The following is a 21,673-nucleotide window of genomic DNA, read 5'->3' on the forward strand; positions in this document are numbered from 1 at the left end:
ACACCCCCCCCTCTCTATCCTCCATCCAGACTTTGTGTCCAGAGTTCAAGGACACATTCCAGCCAGGCAGAAAAACTCAAGGAATGTGCTAAGCTGAGCTGGTGAGGGGTGAAACTATGGCTCAGGGAGGGTCCTGTGAGCCTTTGGCCCAGAGGTCTCCACACCCATCCCTGGCTTAGATGCTCTGCAAAGGCCCTCTGGAGCCCCATGTGTTCTGTAGCCAGTTCCTGCCAATTCAAGAGCTTTGTCCTGTTGGGACTTACTCTTCTGTTGTGTTTGGAGCAGGGGTGTGGGGGTTTTGTGGCCCACCAGGAAGCCTTCGCTCCTATCTGCCCCAGCCATGATGGCCAATGGGCAGGGATGGTGGGAGTTATGGGCCAGCAACAGGCAGGCTACACCGCACCCTTCATTGAGCTAGCATGATGGGACATAGTGGTGGCCAACTGCTCAGCTACCAAGGCCTCTTGCTCCTGCACTGCCAAGTGGAGGCAACTTGATTTCCAAGCAAGGGAGAGGGGTTGGGGCAGGGACACTTTTCCACATGCTCCTCTGGACAACCACATAATAGTGATGGGCACACTAATGCCAGAGCAACTAATGCTAATTTCTGTACAGTTTCCCCACCTGCACCTGCTCCGCAAACAGAGGTATTGGAGAGTTCAAGGACACATTTTAGCCAAGGAGGAAGGAGCATGGGGAGGGGGTGTGTGCTCCCTAGGGCCAGAGAGAGAAGCCTGGTGTGCCACATTTGGCCACAAGCGCCTGAACTGTCTCTCCTTGCAACTGGCCTGCTCGACAGAGGCTCCGAGAGGGCCAGGGAGTCCCTGGGATTGAAGTCCCGAGCAGGGCGTCAGTCGAAGTCACCGAGCGCCTGCCCCGGAGAAGGCAACCAGGAGACCCCCTCGGTTGCTCTCGGCCCCACACGCCCCTCCCTCGAAGGGGAGGCGTGGGGAGTCAGGGCACTCTGCAGATGCCCAGAGAGCAACTTTTCCTCCCCACGTGCGCCGGCAAGCTCTGGGGCTGCTGCCTCCCTCGCCTCCTCCCGTCGTGCCACCGCGGACGTCCCGGAGTTGGGGGCAGGCGGGGACTTCCCGTCTCCAAGCCGGGGGGCTCCGCTTTCCGGGTCTGGGGCGGCGGCGGCTGCTGCTGCTGCTGCTGCTTCTCCGCCTCCTCCTTTTGTGCCCGCCGCGCGCTCGCTGGCTCGTGTCGCGCACGGGAGGTGGCGAGCAGGGCGGAGGGGGGGGGGGGCTCCGCTTCCTGGCAGCGACGGCGGCGCGCTTCGGAGGGAGCCAGGCGCGCAGCATGGACCTCCACCGCCGCTGCTGCTGCTGCTGCCGCCGCCTCCGCTGCTCTCTCGTGGCGCTCCTGGCCCTGCTGGCCGCCGCAGGTAAGGCGCGGGCGAGGGGGGCGCGGTGTGGGCCGGGCGCTCCGTCGGGCACAGCGGGGCACCGCGGGCTCCTCTCCTGCCCCCCTCTGTCTCTCTCCGCGCAGGGCGCTCCGGAGGCTGCGAGCAACGCCTGGACGCCTCGGCCGCCCCCGAGGGGCCCCCCTGCTCGGATCTCCTCCCCAGACAGCCGCTCCCCGTCGAGGGGCAGGAGGCGGCGGCGGCCCTGCCAGACCCGCTGCAGGTGGACTTCGAGGGGGGCGGCCGGGACGGCGGGCGGCAGCGTCGGCGGCCCCGCGGGGACCAGCAAGGCGCCGGTAGGACCCCTCAGCCTGGCCTCGCCGTCACCCCCTCCTCCGGTAAGGACCCCTTCCCTTTTTCTCCCTTCCCTCGAGGGGGCTCCAGAAGGTCGCCCGGCTGGCCATCGGTCTCGCTGTCCTTGGCATCGGGGAAGACCCCGCCCCGCCGGGTACTGTCTGCCGGGGGTGGACAAGGCTTAGGGCGCTCTCTGCACACGCTCAGAGACCCGCTTCTCTCGGATGATGTTGTCAGCGCCCTCCAAAATCGGGCAACAGCCCTTCTTCGCCGGCTGAGGTGCTGGGCACCGCTGGGGACGCTGGAGCCGAAGGTCGCCCCCTGGGGGAGACAAGTGGCCCCAGGCATGGGGCACCCCAAGAAGGCGTCTCGCTCGCCCGAGGACCCCCCTCCCCCACTTGTTGCCTGCCTGGAACTGCCAGCAGCGGGTATCCAGTGTGGGTGGTGGAGATTTGGCAGGTCTAAACTTGGGGCTGGTGTGGGGAGGGTGAATTTGGGAGTCATTGGTGCTGCAGGGCTCCCCCACCCCAATTTTGATCACTGAAGTGGCTTGTCTGTGCTCACCCCCCCCCCCATGTGTCTGGACTCCATCTCCCATCATCATCCTTGACTTTTGGCTGTGCTGGTTTGCGGTGATGAGAACTCAGCATCATCTGGGAGCCACAGGGTAGCTCCCCAGTCCCCTGCTTCATGGAAGATACACCTGATGTTCCAACATTTTGGCACAAACCCAGTCATTAATAAATTACTGCTCATCATTTAGGAAGATTTACATGCCACACTTAATTTTTTTTTTTTAATAGCTAAACTGCTTACATAAGTATGATGGTCATGTGCAGTACTGTAATTGTTTAATGCATTAGAATGTTCATGGGGCTTTTCATATTTTAATCTTGACAACAGCCTAGTAAGGTAGGACAGCAGCATCAGGGGCAGATTTAGGGGAATTCTAATCCCCGTGACGGGTGAGCTCCCTTTGCTCAGTCCCAGCTCCTGCCAACCTAGCAGTTTGAAAGCACGTCAAAGTGCAAGTAGATAAATAGGTACCGCTCCGGCAGGAAGGTTACCTGCGTTTCTGTGCGCTGCTCTGGTTCGCCAGAAGCAGCTTAGTCATGCTGGCCACATGACCTGGAAGCTGTACGCCGGCTCCCTTGGCCAATAAAGTGAGATGAGTGCCGCAACCCCAGAGTTGGCCACGACTGGACCTAATGGTCAGGGGTCCCTTTACCTTTACCTTTTACCACACTGTGTACCAAGCCGAAAGGGCACCACAGGGGGTGCTGCAGCGATGACAAACAATGGAAGGCAGAAAGTAGAAGGGGGTGCCAATTTTTTAAAAGAACATAAGTAAATAAAAAGAACCTTCTGGATCACGTCCGTGGCCCATCTAGTCCAGCATCCTGTTCTCACCGTGGCCTACCAGATGCCCCAGTGGGAAACACATAGGCAGGACCCAAGCCCAAGAGTGCTCTTCCCTGCTCTGGTTTCCAGCAACTGGTATTCAGAAGCACAGCAGCCTCCAACTGTGGACAATGGAGTTCATAGCTTTAAAGCACCCACAAGCACCATCCCCTTTTGATGGCCATGTGCATTTTTTCACTGGCTTCAAAATGTCCCACGCTGCTCTTGCTGCGTTTCGGGAAGCCAGCTGCTCCTTCTGCTAAGTTGGGGGTGGGGCCTGGACCTCTGCCCCCAAGCCTTACCCTGGCAGCACCCCCAAAGGATAATGCCTGGCTGTGAGGCCCCATGTTCTTCCTAATGTCTGCCATGTTCTGGAGGCTGGTTGTGGCTCCTTCGTGGGGCAGGAAGGAGCACTGCACATGGCTTTTCTTTCTCCCCCCTTGCTATGTTCCAGGAGGGGTCTGGTCTGCAGGGTGCTGCTCTGTCTACAGGTATCTGCACCTTTGCCGCCGCCTGTCTCCTTGCTCGACTCCTATCTCCACTCCAGAAAGACATCGTCTCACCTTATGGTGCTGCAAGGATGTATCTGTGTGGGTGTGCAGTTAGCTGCAGGCAGGTCTTTTGGGGTTGGTGCTGGCTTTGTGCCAGAGCTGGGTATCTTTCTTAGAGCTGCATTCCTAGACTGAGTAGAATGGAAATATTATGCAAGAGGGAAAAAGCAACAGAACCACAGTAGGAAGCAGCTGCCTCTGTGGGATCCCAGCAGAGCCGTTGGGGTTCCCATCCATGGCTAACCTTCCTTCACAATCCCTAGATTAAATACGTCCATCTCATGCTTGCCTACCAACCCCAACGAAAACCTTTTGCTAGTGACCCAAACTCTCCTTTACCTTTGCTTAGGGTTTTCGTCGATGGAGGAACCAAGCTCTCGCCCTTGACACATGGTTGTGTTTAGAAGAAAGCAATGCCAGACAAATTCATAGCACACTTATGTAGTCAACAGGCATCTAGTTGCTAATCTCTAGGTTGAGATGGGAGGAGGGCAGCGTGTTGTGACTCTGTTCCTTTGGAAGAGTGTGGCTAGGCATGTACCTTCCCCTCTGTAAGACAAAGTATGGGGAACATTTTTGAGCCTGAGGGCCACATTGCCTTACGAGCAACCTTCTGGGGGCCACATGCCAGGTGTGGACAGTCGTGGGTCAAAGTGAGTGTGGCCAGAGGCAAAACAGCAGTTTCCACCGCCATTCTCCACTTTTCTACTTTCCAGCCACACAAAAGTCAGATATTTCTGCACAGCTCTTGTCTTCCATCCAGGCAAGCAAAGTGACATCTTTACACTTCAAGGGCACTTGAGGAGATGGCAAGGCAGGTGAGGGCCAGATAGTCAGGGAGGGCCGTATTCTGCCCCCCATCTTCAGGACAAGAGACGCAGGGCTGATACAATGCCCCTCTTTGATTGTTCAACCTTAGGTGGAGAGTAGGAGGGCAAAGGCTTCAAGGTTTCACTCAGCTCTTAATCAGCGAGGTCATGGGCAGCCTAGACTGGCCCGGTGGTCTGGCTGCCAACTTAATATACCGCAGGCTCTTACTGGCCTGGGCTTATCTCTCTCAGTCCATCTGTATGAGTGACATGCAGTGCTCTAAGGACAACCTGGCTGCTTAGGGGGGAGGGAGGAGGGAGGAGGGAGGATTTTCCTTCCCCACTGGCAATCAGACGAGAAGTAGTCATTGTAAGCGTATCAGAGACTGATAACCATGGGGTGTATGATGCTCTGCCTGAATCCAGATGTTCACTATGATGGATGACATCGCAGCTGTGTGTGTGGATGCAGGAAAGAGTAGTGGCACTTATCCTACAGTTGCTGATGCACACCCTTCCTCATTCCCTGGGGTCTCTGCCTTCTGCTTTGCCCCCACCCATCAAGTCCTGTGTCTCGGATGTGAGCGTATGAATGCAGAGGATCCAGGAGTTCCTCATACAGAACGTGGATTTCTTCCACAGCAGACACGATGCCAGCCTCCTGCTCCGAACCAGCCGTGTCAGATAGCGGTCTGTGCCAGAGAAAGCTTGTTGCCTTGGCAACACAGAGAGAGTGATGCAGAATATCTGGGTGGGTTGTCTTGAGTGCCTGTTCTGGATTATTAGCTGGGCTTCTGTCGAATATTCTGCCACTGAGATGGCAGCTCCAGAGCCATTCTTACCCAATAGCTACGCTGTGGCCCCTGGGAGGCTGGGGGGAGATTTCTGCCCCACCCCATGTTCTTGCATAAGGTTTCGGTTCTCAACTTCATCTTGGGATTGAGAGCTGTGTCACTACGGTCCGGATGTGTGTGTGGTGTCCATGCGTGGTGCAGAAATCCGGTGAGAAGCAGGGCAGCTGCTCCACCCCCAAATCAGCAAAACCAGATCAAAAGCAAATCATTCATTCATTCTCCTTATATGCTGCTTTTCCATGCTCAAAGCAGCTTACAACAAAGAAAAGAGGAGAGCATTTCAAAATCAAAGTGCAAAAATAATTTCCTAATAGCAACAAAACACCACAACAGTATAGAGAACACCAGACAAAAACAAAACAAAACACTTCAGTGCTATAAATATAGCAAGGTTGCATAAACAACTACAGTGGTAGCTCGGGTTAAGAACTTAATTCATTCGGGAGGTCCGTTCTTAACCTGAAACTGTTCTTAACCTGAAGCACCACTTTAGCTAATGGGGCCTCCTGCTGCTGCCTCACCACCGGAGCACGATTTCTGTTCTTATCCTGAAGCAAAGTTCTTAACCCGAGGTACTATTTCTGGGTTAGCGGAGTCTGTAACCTGAAGCGTCTGTAACCCGAGGTACCACTGTACATCCAGCATCCAATTGCAAAAATAACAAGGGAGCTTTACAGTTGCACCGAGAGAGCTCTGTGTTTAAATGCATTTTTGGAACAGGAGGTTGGGGGGCTTTGGCTTATTCACCCTCCCGGGGCTGCCAGCGTGTAGCATCAGTGCAACACCACTGCCTGGTACCTCCCGGTGCTTTAACCTCCTTGCGTCTGGTTGAACAAAGGGCACTTGCTGACATTTGCAGCTCAGATCCCGAAGACGCCTCTGCTTTTCTGCCTGTAGGGGTGGCAGTGAAGATGGTGCTACCCCTCGACTTCCCCCCAGGGAGCTCACTGCCTCTGCTTTCCCTCCACCCCACAGGGTCAGATTTCTCTGGGCTGCAGGACTCTCTACCTGTAGGGCAAAGCACCAGTAAGAAGCTGAAGACCCTCCTCCATGGCAGTGCTGAGCCCTCTGGCATCACCTGGCATCTTCCCTCATCCACTGATGCTGCTGTCCCCACTGTGTCGCACCCAGACTTGCAGACTGGATCTGCTGTCCTTGATGCCAGCCAAGAAGAAACATCGAGGAGGCCAACGGAGGTGGAAGAAAGCAGAGCAGCAGTTGCCACTGGGAGAGGCACTCAGTTCCCCACTCAAGAGAGCACATTGGGGGTTGGTGGGCTGCCCCAACCAAGTCCACGCCTCATCACAACCAAGCCTGTGACCTTCTCAGCGTTGCTTCCTGGGCCCATTTCCCCAAAGGATGCTGCAGGTCAAAATTCCTGGCCCTCTTCTCTTTTGGAAGAATCCTCCAGCCCTGGAGCTGGAGAGGAAGCCCCTGAGGTCTGGCAGTCCACCAGCCCCTCTCTGCTTCTGGCCTCCAAAGTGCAAGCTGCTACACAGACCCAGGCTGAGCCTCAGCACCCTTGGCCGGAGAGCCAGGGACCCCCAAGTGCTACGACGGGTGGGAATGAGACACGCAGCGTGGGCCCTACAGATGACCTGAAGATGCCCACCAGAGCCAGCAGCCTGAGGCCCCAGGAGACCCAATCACCCACTGCAGAGACTCAGGAGACCCTTCTTCTGGCTTCCACTCCACAGCCAGTTGCGGCTGGTACTGGGGCAGCCCAGGAAGAGGATGTGGCAACCATCACAACACAAATATTGCCACAGGGCTGGAGCACAGCCCCGTCTGTGGTGGGTGCTGAGGGGCCAGGGGGCAGCACACCAGGCGTGGAGCCAGAAACCCGATCTCACGAGTCTTGGGGTGCCATGGGACCCTCTGATCCTGGCCCCACCCTGGCTCCACTCCCAACACCGCCGAGTTCCAGGGCAGGGTTGGGTCACACGATGGAGACAACCCAGGAAGCCATAAGCACAGGCAATTTTGTCCCCAGTGGAACAGCCCTGGTGCACAATTTCACAGAAGCCATGAGGGCAGCACAGCCTGTAGTGGATGCTCAGCCTACTTCTGCAGAATCCCCACATCGTACAGAGGTGGCTCCCCACTCATCCTCATCTTTCCACTTGGGGACAGCTTTGCCCCTGAGGTTGGCAGACTCTGCCACCCATCCTGCTTCTGCCAGCAACCTCCCTACTGGGTCCACATTGCTCACCTCGTCTGTGGGCCTGGGTGGTGTCATGGAAGAACCAAGAGCTTCCAGAGCAGGTGGCCATACCAGCGCAGACATGCCTATGTTTCAGAACGCCACAGACCCGTTCACGGCTGCGGAGATTGCCTCCAGCGGGGCTTCCACAGCCACAGAAGAGCCTGGATCTCAGAGCCCCTTGGAGCCTGGCAGCACCTGGCCCACAAAAGGGGGCGATCCTGAACAGCCATCCTCACAGCCAAAGCAGCTTAATCCCAAGGGGGCTGCAGAAGAGGGCACCTTGCCCACCATGGTCCCCACTCCAATGGAGGTCTCTGTCAATTACAGAGAAAGAACAGGGGTGCCTAGTGACGCCAGGGAGGGCCCTCATAAAGCCACAACACGCCCCACCCAGCAGGCAACAAGAGAGGGGTCCCTTTGGCAAGCCACAGAGGCAGCAGAGCCCTTCACCAGCACCAGCAGCCTCCAAGGAAAGGGTGCCACCGCTGGCTGGACTCCCAGCCCAACCAAAACCCCAGCGGGCTCTGAGGCTGCCTTGCTCACTACAGAGGGAGATGATGTGAGCACAGCTCCTTCGCTGAATCCAGAGCTTCACTCCCAAGCAGCCAATTCCTCCAGTTTGGGCTCTGGAACGGCTGTGCCCACAAGCAAGATAGGAGCCACTGGGACCATGCCTGTGACCCACCGGCTGTGGACCTCTCCAGGCAGGACAAGGAGCTGGGAATGGGGGAAGAGGCCCAGCGCCACAGCCGAAGGTGGCTCTATCAGGGAGATTGCCCGTTCTCCGCTTAGTCTGGAGGATCTTGTCCGAACAACAGCCACTCCAACAGGGAGCAGTGGGCACACACAGCCGCCTATGCCAGCTCCAGGACCAAAGAGCACTGCAAGGGAGGAACCTGTCGTTGCCAGCACCCGGCTCTCACCAGCCACCCCAGAGAAGTCCACAACGCAACTGGAGCCAGCCGTGCCCAGGGAAGGCCGCCCCAGAGCCCACCAGGTCTTTGTGGCAGAGAATCAGCTGCCCCGCCTGAAAGGTCAGTGGGGCACCTCTCTCTGCAAACCGAGGGAGGGAAGCAGAGCTGATCTGGGGGGCAAGGTTGGCAAGCTAGGAGGGGGTACTGTGGCAGGTGAGTTCCTGGTAAACCGAGGTTTAGTGGGGACTGGAAAGGACTGTCTGCGAAGGCGGTGGACTCTCATTCACTGGAGTTTTCTAAGCAGAGGTTGGTTGGCCATCTGACGGGGATTTCCCCCTCTCTGATTCCTGCCATGCAGGGGCCTGGACTAGGTGGCCCCTGGGGTCCCTTCCTACTCCACCTTTCTATGATTCTGTAGTGCTTGTTGGGCCTGGTAAGGCTGAAGGCAGAGAGGTCACAAATAGCTGGAGTTAACTGTTTCTAGTTTCAACCCTTTCCTCTTCCCTGATGAGTTTTACAGAAGTGGGGAGGAGGAAGAGGACAGCCAGGGCTGCCCTCTGGATTGGTTGTTAAGTTAAAAGGCAGAAGGTGGGGGCTGGCAGAGGATTTTCCAAGGGAAATCTGGGCGTACGGCAGCTGTACCCATTTGCCCTAATGGACCAGCCATCCTCAGGTAGAATTTAACACACAGGAGGCCCCACCACCTTGCTGGAACTAAGCTGGTCTGGGTCTGAATGTAAAAACATAAGATGACTTCCTGGTCAGGCCAAACGGGACCCCACCTAGCACCATGTTCTGACAATAGCTGACCCAGTGCCCATTGTGGGAAACCCACAAGCATGGGCATAAAATGAAAACAAAACCTGTAAAAAATACTCAGTTTCTACACCCATTCTCCTGGTCCAGCTACAGCTGTGGCCATTGGCCTCTTTGAAGCAAGTTTTCTGTTGCAGAGACTCCTGGCTCTCCTTTTTAATGCTATACGCCTGCAGCCTCTGTGCTCCCTACACTTGTGGGGCAGGTGGATCCACCCTCACCATCCTGCCATGCTGTGGCAGCTGACATCACTTGGGGCCCTGAAGGTGGTAATCGAATCGTAGACTCATATGTACAAAGCAGGAATCACTACTAAATAATCTCTTCTCTCTTTCTCTTTCTCTGTCCCTCCTTCCCTCACCCCCAACCCTGGGCTGAGGTGGGTCCTATTTTCCTTCTCCTCCCTTCCTGCAGCCACTCTCCTGCATATCCCTTGTGAGCTGGTCCTGGCCATGGAGTTTTCCAGAAGCTTCTGGAACCCTGACTCACTCGAGTACCAGGGCCTGGTGCTCAGCGTCAATGAAACGGTGGGTTAGCCGTGTCTGTTTACCTAGGACTTGGGTGGGATTTTATCTGGGTTGCCCAAGGTCCTAGAGCCTAAAGGCCACATTCCCTGCTGGTCAACCTTCCCAGGGCCACATGGCCATGGGGGCGAGGCGGGACTAGAGGCAAAAGTTGGCGGGGCTGCAAATGCAAATCTGGCCTTTGAACACTCGGCTAGTTTCTATGCACCCTTCCCTCTCATCTTCATCCAGGCAAGCAAGAGACATGATTAGAGTACAAGGAAATCATTCCACTTGGGCAGAAGCACTCAAGGAGGGCGTGAAGCATGGGCCAATGAGGGGTGTGGCCTGGGGAAAGTGGGTGGGGCCTGATGATAGTTCCAAGGGCCAGGTGAAGAGGACTGGAGGGCCACATTTCATCTCCAGGTCTGAGGTTCTCCAGCCCCTCCTAGAGTTTATTATTTTGAACTGGTGATGCTTCATTGTTTTAATGCCTGAGGGATTTAAAAAAATAAATTGTGTCTGTTTTGTTGCAGGTGTTATAATTTAATTGTATTTAATGCATGATTTATTTCATGTTAGCAAACCCACCTGGGATCTGTTTTGGTGAAGGGTTGGAGATGGAAGCTCCATAAATCAATGACTAATTGATTACCCTTCCTTCCCCTTCCCCCTTTCTCTCTCTAAGGTCACACCTCTCTTCGATTCTCTGCCAGGATTTCAGCGACTAGAAGTGAAGGCAATCCGGTATCTATCCATCCATCCATCTCTCTCTTTGGGTTTTCTTGTCTGCCGTATCCCAGGGCTTAGGGAGGGCAAGATAACTGACACCATTGTGTAGCAGGTGAAAATGCAAAAGTTGAAAATTGTCCTGGGTGGCTCCTTGGAAGGCAGATGACATTAGGAAGGCCTTGATGACTCTGAGGAATCTCTGAGGGTGCAGGAGGTGGGCAGGGAAGAAGGCAACTTACTGGCTAGCTCCATCTGATGGCAGAGTTGGATCACCAGGAGAGGCTGGTTGCAGGAAGGCCTTTAAAAACACGCGGAACTCAAGGAATTTCCTAAAGTATTTGGTGCATTCATGAGTCACATTTCCAAACCTGTCCCTGCAAAATAATTTCGCTTATGGGTGATGACTAGACCCTGAAACTTCCTGTGTTAGGAATGGTAGTACAGTGGTACCTCGGGTTAAATACTTAATTCGTTCCAGAGGTCCATACTTAACCTGAAACTATTCTCAACCTGAAGCACCACTTTAGCTAATGGGGCCTCCTGCTGCCGCCGCACCGCTGAAGCACAATTTCTGTTCTCATCCTGAAGCAAAGTTCTTAACCCAAGCTACTATTTCTGGGTTAGTGGAGTCTGTAACCTGAAGCGCATGTAACCTGAGGTGCCACTGTATGTGTGTGTGTATCTCAGGACTCAGATGGGGCTGCCTCTGCTGCCACCTTCTGTGTATTACATGGGACTAGATTGTCCTTGGAATACCCTTCCACCTCTGCAATTCTTTGTTGTTGTTGTTTAGTCGTTTAGTCGTGTCCGACTCTTCGTGACCCCATGGACCAGAGAACGCCAGGCACTCCTGTCCTCCACTGCCCCCCGCAGCTTGGTCAGACTCATGCTGGTAACCTCGAAAACACTATCCAACCATCTCGTCCTCTGTCGCCCCCTTCTCCTTGTGCCCTCCATCTTTCCCAACATCAGGGTCTTCTCCAGGGAGTCTTCTCTTCTCATGAGGTGGCCAAAGTACTGGAGCCTCAGCTTCACAATCTGTCCTTCCAGTGAGCACTCAGGGCTGATTTCCTTCAGAATGGAGCGGTTTGATCTTCTTGCAGTCCATGGGACTCTCAAGAGTCTCCTCCAGCACCATAATTCAAAAGCATCAATTCTTCGGCGATCAGCCTTCTTTATGGTCCAGCTCTCACTTCCATACATCACTACTGGGAAAACCATAGCTTCTCTTATTCTCTCTGCAGGCCCGGGAGTGTGGTGGTGGCATTTGATGCCCTCTTCCTGGTAGCGGCCCCCGGCTTGTGGGCTGCTCTGAATCGCTCATCCCTCTCGGAGCGCTTGCGGCCAGGGCTCTGGGTTGGCAATGCCCGGGTGCTGCAGAGCACGACGCTGGGTAAGCTTTCGCTGACGGGCAATTTGCCCATTTCCCAACCCAGCCGACATCAGTTGCCCAGGAGATGCCGCTGGGGACAGAACCTGCACACCTGCAAAGCAGCGGCTCTCCCACTGAGCAGTGGCTCCCTCCCCACAAGTTTCTAGTCCTCAAGATTTTAAACCAAGTGGCTGCTTTCCATAGACACATCAGAAGCTAGCTGCCTTTTACCAGTGGTCCCACCTAGGTCTATGCTGACTGGCAGCGGATTTCCAGGGTTCTCGGGCGGAGTCTCTCCCAGCCCTACCTGGTGACAGAACGTGGGGCCTTCTGCATGCCAAGCAGGGGCTCTGCCACTGAGCTGTTGCCTGTTCTTACAGAGCGGCACCTGGACCTCTGCTCCGTGCTCTTTGCCTGCCAAGCCGGCTACGAGTGTGTCTCCACCAGGGAAGACGGGAGTGCCGTCTGCACCTCTGCATGCCACCGCGACTACTGCAAGAACGAGGGCATCTGCACCCATGCCGTCAACCACATGCCTGTCTGCCAGTGAGTGTCACAGCGCACAGGCCTTGCACCCAGTCCCTCTGCTCCTGTACACACACCTCTGCCTTCAAGGCCTCTGTCTGATGGTTTTCCCCTTGTGTTCCCCAGGTGTCCCGTGGGCAGTGACTTCTGGTTCCTGGGGGTGCGCTGCGATTACAAGGTGACCCAGCAGGGCTTGCTGGGGGTTGCCTGTGGCCTCTTGCTGAGTCTGGTGGTGGTTGGAGCTGCCATTGCCGGCCTGGTGATCCGCCGGGTTCGTATGCTGCTGCTGGAGGCCAGAGCGGATCAGACCAAGAGCAGGTGAGACCCTGCCCCTTCTCCTCCCTTCCTGAACTCCATGTAGGTGGAAGGAAGAGAGAGAAACTGGGGCACTCCTCCCATTGGTTTCCTGCCTTCCCTGCCAGTTTAATCCATGCACTGCCTTGACAGTGGCACTGACTACCTTGAACAGGGCTGGTTTAAGCATGGAGCTAAATAAGCATCAAGGGAAGGGGTTTAGGGTTAGACATTTTCCATTGCTGGATTTTTGACAATAAACGGTCACAAATTGCTCAGCTGAGCATTCGTTTTCTCAGTTCAAGTACAGTGGATCCTTGGGTTATGTTACCTTCGGGTAACGTAACTTTTTGGGTTGTGAACGCAGCAAACCTGGACGTGTATACTTCCGGGTTTCGCCGCATGTGCAGAAGCGCTCTATCGCGCCACGTGCGTGCGCAGAAGCAGCGCCTCATGTTGCGGACTTTTCAGGGTACATACAGACCGCCAGAATGAATTAAGTTCCTATCCAGAGGGTCCACTTATTAAAAATCCCAAAAGAACAATTGTGCAACAAGGCAGGCTTGATGTCTTATCTCTACTAAGTACAGAAGTGTACGCGTTAAGGTAAGATTAGTTTTGAGGATCTGATCCATGCAATTAAAAAAAGTAGGAGAAAACTTTTCAACTATAAAGTATACAAAGATAAACATTATTTTCCATCCTTATTGTAGGTTTTCTTTCATTTCAATAAATAAAATTTTATTTTATGGTTTGTTATTGTTTATATTTTGAATTGAATTTTGTATTTTGAATCGGATATATATAGGGGCACCCAAATCTTGTTAAGTGGTTAGGGCATCTAAAGACCTTAATCTGGCCCTGACCTTGGAAGGACTTTCCTTCATCAAAGGTTTTTAAGCAGAGGTTGGGTGGCAACCTGTCCATGCTTCTTTAGCTGTGATTCCTGCATTGCAGAGGGTTGGGCTAGATGACCCTTAGAGGCCCCTTCCAGCTCTGCAATTCTATGATGTCTTCCCCCCTATTCATGACATTCCTCATTAACCTCTTCACTTAGAAAGGGCACCCACAGGGGCGGTTTGCAGTGCTGAGTCTCTGCTGCTTCCCTTTCTCTGGGCCTTGTTGGGCTCACAGGACTGTTCACTTATTGCTTTTTCCTTATTATTATTTATTAGATTAGTATACCACCCTTCACCCATAGATCTCAGGGCTCTTGTCTTTTTCCATCTAGTGTGGGGCTGTGGGTGGGTGGGAAATGGGACGGGGGCTGCTAGGCTGAGCTGAGGGGTCTATTTCCTCCCGCCAGGCCTGCTTTCAAGGGAAAAGCAAACAGCCAGCAGCTTCTGGCTGAACTCCAAGGGAAATCCGGGGGTGGGGTGTGAAGGGGTAGAGAGTGTGTAACTGAGCTTTGTGTTGAGAGAGAGACGGGGGGGGGGGGGGATTCATTTCAGCCTGAGCTCTTTAGCACTCCAGGCTTGAATCACTGGCTACAGGCTCTGAGCATATGCAGAGTGTAATCCCCTTTCTAGGCTCTGAGCATATGCAGAGTACAGTCCCCTTTCTATGCTCTGAGCATATGCAGAGTGCAATCTCACTCCTAGAATGAAAAGATTGGGCAGAAGGTCTCACTGTGGGCATCTTGCCTAACCCCCATAAACATCCTCTCACCCACTTTGACCTGCAGAACTGGCACTGTTACAGGTGTCACATAATACCTGTTCCACATTTGTAAGAAATAGATATTTTAGTGTGGCGGCACCTACAGTCTGGAACTCCCAGACTCATGACATCAGGCAGGGACCTTCATTGTACAGTGGTACCTCAGGTTAAGTACTTAATTCGTTCCGGAGGTCTGTTCTTAACCTGAAACTGTTCTGAACCTGAGGTACCACTTTAGCTAATGGGGCCTCCCGCTGCTGCAGCGCCACCAGAACACAATTTCTGTTCTTATCCTGAAGCAAAGTTCTTAACCTGAGGTAATATTTCTGGGTTAGTGGAGTCTGTAACCTGAAGCGTATGTAACCTGAGGTACCACTGTACTCTTTTCTGTGCCTGCTGTTAGAAACATTTTTGTTTAGACAACCCTGCTCAGGCTTTTAGAATGATGGTGCGTATATTGGCCATTTTAATTTTCTTGAATGTTTTAATTTCTTTTACTAATAATTTCTTTTTCTAAACTGCTATGAGGTTTCCTACCATCCACCAGCATATAATTTTTAATTACCAAGGACTTCCCAACAACATGCTACTTCAGCATGTTTTGTTTTTGCTTTTTTAAATAATTGTATTTACAGTATGAGGATTTTAGATTAATTTCCATTACATGGGGGGTTGGACTAGATGACCCTCGGGGATCCCAACTCTACGATTCTATGACTCATAGCAACATAAGGGATCATAAACTCTTGACCCCTCCAGCTACCGCCGCTTCTGCCGCCTTGACGATGTCTCGGCCCACTACTGGTCGGAGCCTTGGCTGGCCTCAGCAGTCTCTTTGGACAACCCGGCCTTCAGCAACTCGGAAGAACTGCTGCACTTGCAGATCCTGGACACAGCCTGCTGCAGCTGCCAGGACGACTGCATGGGCCCCGACGGCTACTGCAAGCAGCCGCAGGATGCCCCCTGCATCGGGGCCACAGGCCGGCCGAGGTAACCGTCACTGCAGCCATGGTGGGTGGTGTAAAGGTTGGTGCACGAAGGGTTCTGGTGAAAAGGGGGGTCAAGGACTGCAGCTGTAATGGCACAGGGGCATACAGTGTTTAGTTTCAAGTTTCTAAGTGATGGGACACCTGCTTGGCATGCAGAACGTCCCAGGGTCAATCCCCAGCGGCATCTGCAGGTAGGGCTGGGAGAGACCGTACACACCTTTCTTCTGGATGCGCCTCACCTCCGTGCAAAGATGGGGGTGGGCGGGGGACTCAGTTGCAACAGGAAAATAAAGATGTGCTTTGCTTTGACTGGTTCCTACCTCCATCCATTCTTCTCTGACCGATAATGGACTCTGAATCCCTTGATGGAGAGTTGGGCTGTAAAAGCAAACGCCCATTTTTTTAATATATCAGCTTGAAACCCCAAAGAGCCGCTCTCAAGTCAGTGAAGGAGACTGTAGGTGGGCCAGCGGTCTGACCAGATCAAGACAACTTCCTCTGTGTTTGGCAATTGTAAATTCATCCTCCTGTTTTTTAAAAGATGAGCTGCACAAACCACCTTCATTTGCCCTCTGTACATATAGACTAGCACATGCAAAGGTCTTCCATTGCTTAGCGACTTCCCACCCCCCAGCAAGCAAATCATGCTTGATCCCCAGCAGCAGGCAACAGCCCACAGGGTGGAGAGCAGGCTGGGCAGGGAGGTGGGAACTCCCCAAGGAAAGGACAGGCTGAGCCCAGAGGACTGACCTTCAATTGTCACAGCTAACCTCCTGGCTGGCCTGAGGCCAAGCAGCTGGCATAAACTTTCCACTTCTGCTGGTTTGTTTGGTGCTAAAGGGAAAAAACCTCCCCAAACATAAAGGCCTCTAATAGTGCCATGGAAAGAGGAACTCAGGAAAAGTTTGATAACCGGTGGCAGAAATGCAGAGATAAGCCCCCACACTGCTAGACTGCAGCCTTGTGCTCCAATTTCTTGGCTGCTTTTCCCAAGGCAGCATCTGACTTTCAGCTTCCTCCCTTCAGCTTGCTCTCCCCAGCCCCTCCTCCTCCCACCTCAAATCTTGGAATGCAAGCATTGATCTAACCATGGATCTTCCTTCTGCTGGGTGGGGGTAGATGCTTGGTGGGGAGATAGGGCTCAAGAGGGGAAACTAGGAGAAGAGGTTTTAACCATTCAGGGTCAAAGTCACATGCCCAACTATCTCATCGATTAGAGTTGGGTCAGATGCCTGAATCCCATTATTTTATTACGGCTAAGAAGTGGAGAAGGGTTTAAAGATAAGCCCAGCTGCTGGATGAGGCCAAAGGGGTGCCACCAGGGGCCCATCCCTTCCAGCATCCTGTTCTCACAGTGGCCAACCAGATGCCCCAATGGGAAATCCATTAAGCAGGACCCCAGCACAAGAGCCCCCTCCCCTCTTGTGGCTTCCAGCAACTGGTATTCATTATTCAGAAGCAGACCACCTCAAATATCCTTCCTGAGAATGCATCATAGCAGTAGTTCCTTATCAACAGAGAGACACTGGGCTGCATCCAGTAGTTGCAGCACAACTACTTGTGCTACTTCCCCTTTTCCAAAAGCTCTGGTGAACCCTGGAGTGGGTGGAAAGCCAGTGGAAGAACTGCATTGGCATTTGACAAAATCTACAACTCTTTCTCCCTGAACCACCACCGTAGTTGATCCTGGTGCGCTTTAAATCACTTTTCAGTAGGATGTGGCAAAATGCTGGCCTTACTTTCATTCCTCGGGGAAAGTCATGGGCTTCCAAGGAAGAGAGTTGGGTGTTCCACATTTTAATGTGTGTTTCCTTGCATCTAATGCCCCAGTACAGTCTAGCATGTGTAGATAAGGCTTCCTCCCATTTTGCATCTTGGACATCTTCCTTCCAATCTTTTTAGCGCTCATTACAACCATTGGGATGTGAGCTCCAACAGCATGAATGACCCTATGATAGACTCCGGGAAGGCCAGTGAAGTCTCCGTCTCCAGCTGGCCCATGGAACCTATTCAGTGGAGCCCTTGCCCTGCTCTGCACAACCCCTCCAGGGAGCAAGTGGTGAGTGAGGCCCAGGGCAGGGGGAAAGCAGGTACACTTCCCTGGGCTGTGGGTCTCTAGTTTGGAGAGGTGGCGCTTTGGCATGGAAGCGCACAGGGTAGTTTGGCACAGAACTCTGATGAAACACAACTATTCGTTTCCATATTGCAAAACAAACAGAAAAACCCTTATTTGCATGTTATGATGAATCTCCAAGGGGGCCAGAGGGTATAAGATATAAATTTGCTCATGTAACTTGATTATGGTGGAGACTACGAGAAGAGACTTTTGTTCAAGGTCACTCCATCAGTTTGGCAACAACCAGTAAATTGTCTGGCTGCTCACCCATAAAGCAATAATCCTACATTGTGGCATCTGCTCATTGGCCCTAGAAAACGAAAATGGGCCTTCTCTGCAGTGGCTCCCCATCTCTGGAATGCTTGCCTGGTGCCTTCATTATGCACCTTTAGGCGCCAGGCGAAAACGTTCCTTTTTAACCAGGCCTTTGATCTGATTTACGGTACATCCTATGCCCTTTTAAAATGTGTTGGTTGTTTTTTTTTTGGGGGGGGCGCTATTGGGTTGTTGTTTTTATTTTAATTATGTATTTTGTGGTTTTATATCTTGATTTTATTCTGTGAAACACCCTGAGACCCCTCCCCAAGGTGTAAAGTGGTATATAAATTCAATAAATAATAATAGAAATCAGCAGGAAGGGGAGAGAGGGGTTGGGCCCTTTCAGCCAAATTAGCCCCCTGCGGCATTCCCAGTACAAAACAATCCCTGGAGCCCCACTGTCTCTCCTTTCCGCAGCACAAAGCCCAGAGGCCTCACTCTTACTGCGAGGGAATGGAGCTGGTCAACCTGGAGAGAAGCTGGACAGCCTGAATCCTTCCAGTCAGACACAGGACGTGTCAACATGCTCGAAACCAACCTTTTAATTTCTACCTGACCAGCTCAGAGATTGAGGTGGCTTTGAACCCTGCGAACAGTGCAAGGCCATCAAGGCAGGTGGCTGATGTCAGTTTTCAATGCAAAGGCTTGAGGAGGCTCAACCATCAAGTAAACTAGCCTTACTGGTTTGGTGTTGAATTTTTTATTTTTATTTTTACGAGTAGTTACTCTTGGGAGGAACAGCACAGAACTGGAATCAAACACTGGGACAAGACTGAGCAGTTAGTTCCTATTTGGACGCAGGAGTTAGTTCCTATTTGGAGACAGGAATCTCCTTGACAGAAAAAGCTGGACAAGTAACTGGATTAAAGGGCGAGGAGGAAGAGCAGTTACTGTTTCGTTTTGTGCAAGTTGCTGTAATGGAAGTATTAAACGCCAGAGTTTAAAAAACCAAACCAAAACCCAGCATTTTTTCCCCACACGCTCCTCAATTTCTAAGTGTCCTGTCAAGATGGGAGCTGGCCCTAAAAGGAAACACACAAATACTAAACCCTTGTTAACCTAGCATAATCTAGCAAATCTGCCTGTGCCCCAATAGCAGAGGGTCCAGGGGGAAGAGGGGAGACACACGGACAAACAATACAAATCACGAATGAGACCGTTCCATGGTAAGCAGCCAAAAAATGTCATGATTTATTAATATCTGGAGAAACTTCATAATTAGAACACAACCCAAACTGTACATTTTACAATCACACTCTATTTGTAAACAGTTAAAAAGCCACTGGCGACTTTTGCATCTTCAGACACAACAGTTAGAATCAAGGCAATGAAATGAGAGCGTCTTTCAGCACAGTTAAAAAAATTGGTTTCTTTTCTTTTTTTTATCCTTGTTTAGTCTTTCATCCTCCAACTAAACAAGCTTCAGGTAATAACACCATTTGTGGCAAAAGAGAAGATGATTTTAACACTTTCACAAGAAAAGTATTTGCAGGAACTTTTAAAACATTTAAAATTTATACAACAAAATTCTGTAAGCCCAAGTTCTTGGTTACAGTCTGCATAGTTACTTCAGCTTTAAGGTTAAACACTGAACACAGTCACGAGAGCAGGAAGAAGGGCCACACCAAAGGGGGGGGAGGGGGAGGAGGAAAAGAACAAGGGGGCCGGCTTTACAAAAATTGGGGGGAAACTAGAGATGAAGAGCCAAGCACCCCTCTCCCACCCCACACTATTAAAAAGACAGCATTGGAAAGCACAGCATGTCGAACTCCAGCGATTTGAAGCAATTTTTGGCAGAAGAAGGTTTACAGAGCAAGTAGTAATCAGTGCTAAAAGTTATTTTCCTATAAGAAACTACAAGGAGTTTTACGTAGGGACCTTGGTTTTTCCTGAGAGCCATGCTCTTAGATTTAGGAGGTGGGAATAGAAAAAACACAAATGGAACATGGCCAAACACTGCTCGTTATTCCCAGAGATAGAAAGCATCTTTTAACATCCACAATTTTTTTTTTGTTTTTAAAAAATATTTAAGTGATGGTCGAGTAAACATTGTTTCTCAAAAGAAAAAGAAAAAAAAGGAAAATAAAAGATTTCTGTAAACAAGGCAGCACCCCAACACAGGAGCCCCCCCAAAATAAAACAAAAACAAAAATACCAAATGCCTATTGAAAGTGCAGGACCCCCTGCCCAGACAAGCAGGCCGGGTTGCCAGTCATAGCTGTGCGTGCAGTTTCAGAAACTGCAGAGCTCCATTCTTTAGTTTAATTCCACATGAACAAACAGGTGCAAGGCTTTTCCGCTTGGCATCCTAGGTACCAGTCTCATCATTCGATTGTTGGGCGCTGGAGGGCCACCACGTGGCGGCTAGGTGGGCAGGCAGGCGTCAAGGCATAGTGGGGCACAGCCTGGTCCAAAGCAAGGAGCATCCTTCTGTCTGTCCTCCAGGAAGCGCCACCCGTGAGGTGCTGCTGCTGCTGCTGCCCCCACCTTGACGATTGTGGGGCAGGGAGAAGGACAGAGTCTGTGCAAAGCCTAAGAAAGCTCAAACTCCATCATCAGCAAGTTGCAAAAATAGTAAGAATGATGATGACAATGATGATGAATCCACAAAGCAAAAAATAAAAATAATAAAATAAAATAAAAAAGCGATGGAACACATGAAAAGCAAGCTGATTCTACGTAGTTTTGTTTTTTCTTTAAACTATGTATAGCACTATATCCTGGAAGTGTAAAATCTATAACTTTTTCACATTATAATTATTGGCCTGCACGATTCAAGTATTCAAACTGGGATGTTTTGGGCTAAAACAAAGGGGGTGGGGAAGAGGGGAGGAAATGTGCGCACGAAGTAACCGTTTCCACAGGTGACCCCTGGAGGCTGCAAGTGGGGAGGGTGGGTTGGCGGGGAGGGATGGGGGGAGAGGGAGTCCAAATTTAGTGCTGCTTTGAGGTCACAGTTTTGTTCACTGAAAGAAGAAGAGGTGGCTACATGGACTCCCCTCCGGCCCCCAGGTGGTCAACGGAGAGGAAAGCATTGAGGGGGGACGGGCTGCTCAGCCCTCCCCTGGTGTCGTTGCTGCCCAGGGAACCCCAGAGGCTTGTGGAATAGTTAGGGCTCCCCCAGAGGGATGTGCCGTGGAGGTCTCCGCTGCCCGTTCCTGAAAGCCCAGCACCATTCCAGTGGCTGTTTAGGTCGTTGCGGTTGGAAAATGCGTGGGAGCCATCGAGGCGCCCCAGGCGGGTCTGACTTGTGCCCACAGACTGCCAGGCAGGGGAGGGGGAGAGAGACTGGCCTTGTGCAAAGAAGCGGCTGATCTCCTCTTCACTGGCAAAATCAGCAAGGATCGTAGTGTTCCCGAGGACACACCTGTCCGGAAAGAGGCCCAGAAATGGGTTGAGGCGGGCACAAGCCCTCGAAAGCAGGCTGCATCTTCTCTTCCCCGACTCATCCTCCACTACTCCAGCCCACCTGCCTTCCTCGCGCACAGAGATTGCAGCAGGCATCCCTGTTCCCACTATTCAGGCTCTGGCTTGCGCCAGTCAGGCCCTTCTGAGGCAGGAGAGTGGTAGAACACCTGCTCTGCATGCAAAAGGCCCCTGGTTCAAACACTGCCCCCCATGTCATCTGCAGGTAAGGCTGGGAAAAGACCCCCTTGCCTGAAACCCCAGAGAACCCCTGCTAGCCAGAGTAGACCATACAGAGCTAGATGGAACCAAGGGTCTAACTCAGTATAAGGCAGCTTCCAGTTAAGACCAGCCCTTAATTCAGAAACATGAGGACTAGCATCTTATTTTTCAGGGGAAGCAGCGTAGCTCAGGGACAGGGCAGAAGGTCCCAGGTTCAGCCCCCCAGGTCATTTCTAGGGAGAGCTGGGGGGGGGAGACTCCCTTGTCTGAAAAGAGAGCCACTGCTGC

The 21,673-nt window shown here is 52.2% G+C and overlaps 2 protein-coding genes across 3 annotated transcripts in view; one reads left to right on the forward strand and one right to left on the reverse strand.

The window, feature by feature from the left end:
* Positions 1-794: 794 nt before the first annotated feature.
* On the forward strand, positions 795-19,835 carry LOC307202624 (uncharacterized protein). Its single transcript, XM_079952758.1, has 11 exons — positions 795-1,387; positions 1,492-1,743; positions 6,290-8,554; positions 9,665-9,777; positions 10,442-10,500; positions 11,730-11,878; positions 12,238-12,403; positions 12,509-12,700; positions 15,095-15,325; positions 17,227-17,383; positions 18,176-19,835. Exons 1-11 carry the CDS (start codon positions 1,303-1,305, stop codon positions 18,248-18,250), a joined length of 3,744 nt encoding a protein of 1,247 aa, XP_079808884.1. The 5' UTR covers positions 795-1,302; the 3' UTR covers positions 18,251-19,835.
* TNRC6A (trinucleotide repeat containing adaptor 6A) overlaps positions 18,918-21,673 on the reverse strand; it is a 38,359-nt gene continuing 35,603 nt past the window's right edge. For both annotated transcript variants that reach the window (XM_079952731.1, XM_079952730.1), the window contains one exon: positions 18,918-21,125. In XM_079952731.1, coding sequence (XP_079808857.1) covers positions 20,744-21,125 — 382 coding nt within the window. In that variant the 3' untranslated portion in view covers positions 18,918-20,743. The remainder of the gene's footprint in view (positions 21,126-21,673) is intronic.

The sequence above is a fragment of the Podarcis cretensis genome, assembly GCF_951804945.1.
Source record: "Podarcis cretensis genome assembly, chromosome: 14".
In the NCBI taxonomy this organism is placed as follows: Eukaryota; Metazoa; Chordata; class Lepidosauria; order Squamata; family Lacertidae; genus Podarcis; species Podarcis cretensis.